We start from the raw sequence: 2,608 nt of genomic DNA, 5'->3' as shown, positions 1-2,608 counted from the left end.
CTCAGTTTCCATGAAGACAAACCGAAATCTTGAGGGGGAGCAGGTTCAACAGGTTTCCGTTTAAAGCTGAGCACATGGAGGATCAGGGTTGGGGAGGTTTTGGGCGGTTATGTTTTTGGGGGATTTTTAAAAGCAGATTTATTGAGTCTGGTCCCAGCAGCTCATGAAAATGCTCTTGTGTTGAAGCTTGATGGGTCATGAGACTCCCAGAAGGATTACCTCGGCCTGGAGTCATGAGACCAGGTCGAACAAAGAGCCCTGCTGCCTCACATGCTTGTCACATGAACTTGCTCAGCTGCATAAAGTCAACTCCTTTCTTATCTGCTGAGCTGCACCCAGACCCAGTCCTCACAGGGTCCTCGCGGAGCTGGAAGCCAGTGGGAGCTCACAGAGCTGCTGGGTCTGCAGTTCACTTCAGGTTTAGCACTGAGTGAGATGTTTGGACGTTGGAGTAGATGTGCAGGCTGCTGCTGGTGTCCACACAGACTTCTGACTCTTCTTCGCCCGATCTGAACATGAAGCATCTGAGAGGTTTGTTGGTTTCTGAAAGATTCTGTAAGAATGATATTCATAGTGGATAGAAATAGAGCGAATCTACAACAAATCTATTTTATCTGTTCAAAGATTAATTTAAAAAAAAATGTCTAAAAAGTACTTTTTTAGGTTTATCCCTGTCAATGTGTTTACGACCTCGACACACTGAAAAAACTGAAGAGAAACGAACAAGAAGCAAGATTTTGTCCACCATATAATTTGGCTATTCTTGAGGTTGACATCCTTCATTGCCACTAGATAATTTCGAGCTGCTTTCTGGGTTTGAAAAAACAAAATCAGACAGTTGTCACGAATCAGTTGCAGTCCATCGTTAGTGGTGCTGGCTTCAGTCATTGTGCAAAGGTACTGTTTATAAGGTTGGGGAAACCTGCAGTCAGCTGACACTTGGATAAGTGAGGAAACGTTTCTCCCACTGAATCATTACGTCCAAATGAACAGAACTTTTTGGGATTGGTTCCGTTCCTGGGTTTTTATTCTGCAGGCTGAAACAACTGCAGAATCCTAGCTAGAGGCAATGGCTCACCCACTTTCATTTAAACATTTCTCCCTCTAGCTGTTGTCACACAGGAAACTCTGGACAATTTGGGGAGAATCCTGATGGGAACAAAGTCAACTTTTCCCACATGGAGCTCTCTGAGAAGCATTTTTACTACTGGAAACACTCAGTTTGCTGCAGGTGTGGGCACTGCCTGGCTCAAGCATACATAAAGCAGCATACATTACAAAGTTATTTTCTAATTTCTAATGTTGGCCTTACTGGTTATCAGACGGATTTGTACTGAGGGCTACATTTGAATTCTCACACACATCCTGATGTGAAAATCATGCCCTTTATTTGTGACTTCTTCACATCTGAAGTATTTCCTCTGACACGTCTTTGTTTCGTTTAAAGTTAAACCCAGAACAGTAACTTTGGTTTCCTTCTCTACAGAACGTTTGCTGCCTGATGAATCACTGAATTTACCTGATTCTCTTCCTCTTCTTCCTCAGCTGTCAGGAGGATGGGGAGGGAAAGATAATGATGATGATGATGGTGGAGGGTTATCGCTCACGTGAAATAGACAATGACGCTGAGGCTCATGTGCCGTTCGGACGTTAATCCTCCATCATCCAGAGTGCAGGAATTTTACAAAGTGCAGACACACAATAACAACCAGTCATTGGTGCTGTTTGGATTTAAACACACAGGAAATAGAGCTTTAAAGGGGAGTTCCGTGTGTTTTTCTGTGCAGCTCCAGGATTAGGACGGAGGGTAAGAGGATTGGGTGCATAAAGAAATGGAAAGCTCCACTCTCCCAGAAATTAGCCAGATATATTCAGACATGAGCAGTTTGGTGTTTCATTTGAGTCATTCTGCAGCTGAACACAGGAACAAGAATGAACCACAGAGAGCACCGACACGCTCAGCTGACTTCCTGTTTATAGTTTTCTATATTAGTGACTGAATAAAGTTTTTGTTTTTATTATAAAAACTTACTCTGATCCACGACTAAGTTTATCTTGTAATCTTGCTGATGTGAGACATATTTAATCCATAATATCCACCTTAGGATACACCACCAAATAGTTATTTATTTATTTATTATTAACAGCAGGAAAAGTGGAATAAATCATTTTCTATGATCAAACTGACAAAACAATGATTCCGTCTCTGTGCCTTTTGTTACCTTCTTTGTGCAGATGATGTGAATTTATCAGTAGAGTTGGAAAAATATAGTCTTTAAATTAAAAACATCACTGTGTTCGATGAGTGAAGTTTAATTTGATAAATGAATAATTAAAGTTCCTTTGAAGATGAAAGGAAGCAGGTGTTTCTCGGACATTCGGTTTCATGTTTTTCTTGATGACAGTTAACCTGTTACTTTGTTACTGTGAAGAAGGAGAAGCAGAGTCATCCTCATGTTTCTTCGTAATCACATATTTTCAGATCCAGAGAGCTTGGATCGACAGAACCTTCCAGAAGAGGGAATGTATCCAGATCATTCCCAGCAAAGACGCCAGCAGGTAACGACACAATCGAGTGCAGAACCTCAGAGAGAGAATTTTCTCTTCT

At 41.5% G+C, this 2,608-nt stretch overlaps 1 protein-coding gene across 1 annotated transcript in view; it reads left to right on the top strand.

The window, feature by feature from the left end:
• The first annotated feature begins 732 nt into the window (after positions 1-732).
• LOC102203793 (transient receptor potential cation channel subfamily M member 1-like) overlaps positions 733-2,608 on the top strand; it is a 20,957-nt gene continuing 19,081 nt past the window's right edge. The window contains exon 1 of the mRNA XM_013909136.1: positions 733-2,559. Coding sequence (XP_013764590.1) covers positions 2,387-2,559 — 173 coding nt within the window. The 5' untranslated portion in view covers positions 733-2,386. The remainder of the gene's footprint in view (positions 2,560-2,608) is intronic.

The sequence above is a fragment of the Pundamilia nyererei genome, unplaced genomic scaffold (genome assembly GCF_000239375.1).
Source record: "Pundamilia nyererei isolate P.nyererei 1_Seehausen unplaced genomic scaffold, PunNye1.0 scaffold00019, whole genome shotgun sequence".
Taxonomy (NCBI): Eukaryota; Metazoa; Chordata; class Actinopteri; order Cichliformes; family Cichlidae; genus Pundamilia; species Pundamilia nyererei.
This window is presented reverse-complemented; position numbering and strand designations above follow the sequence as displayed.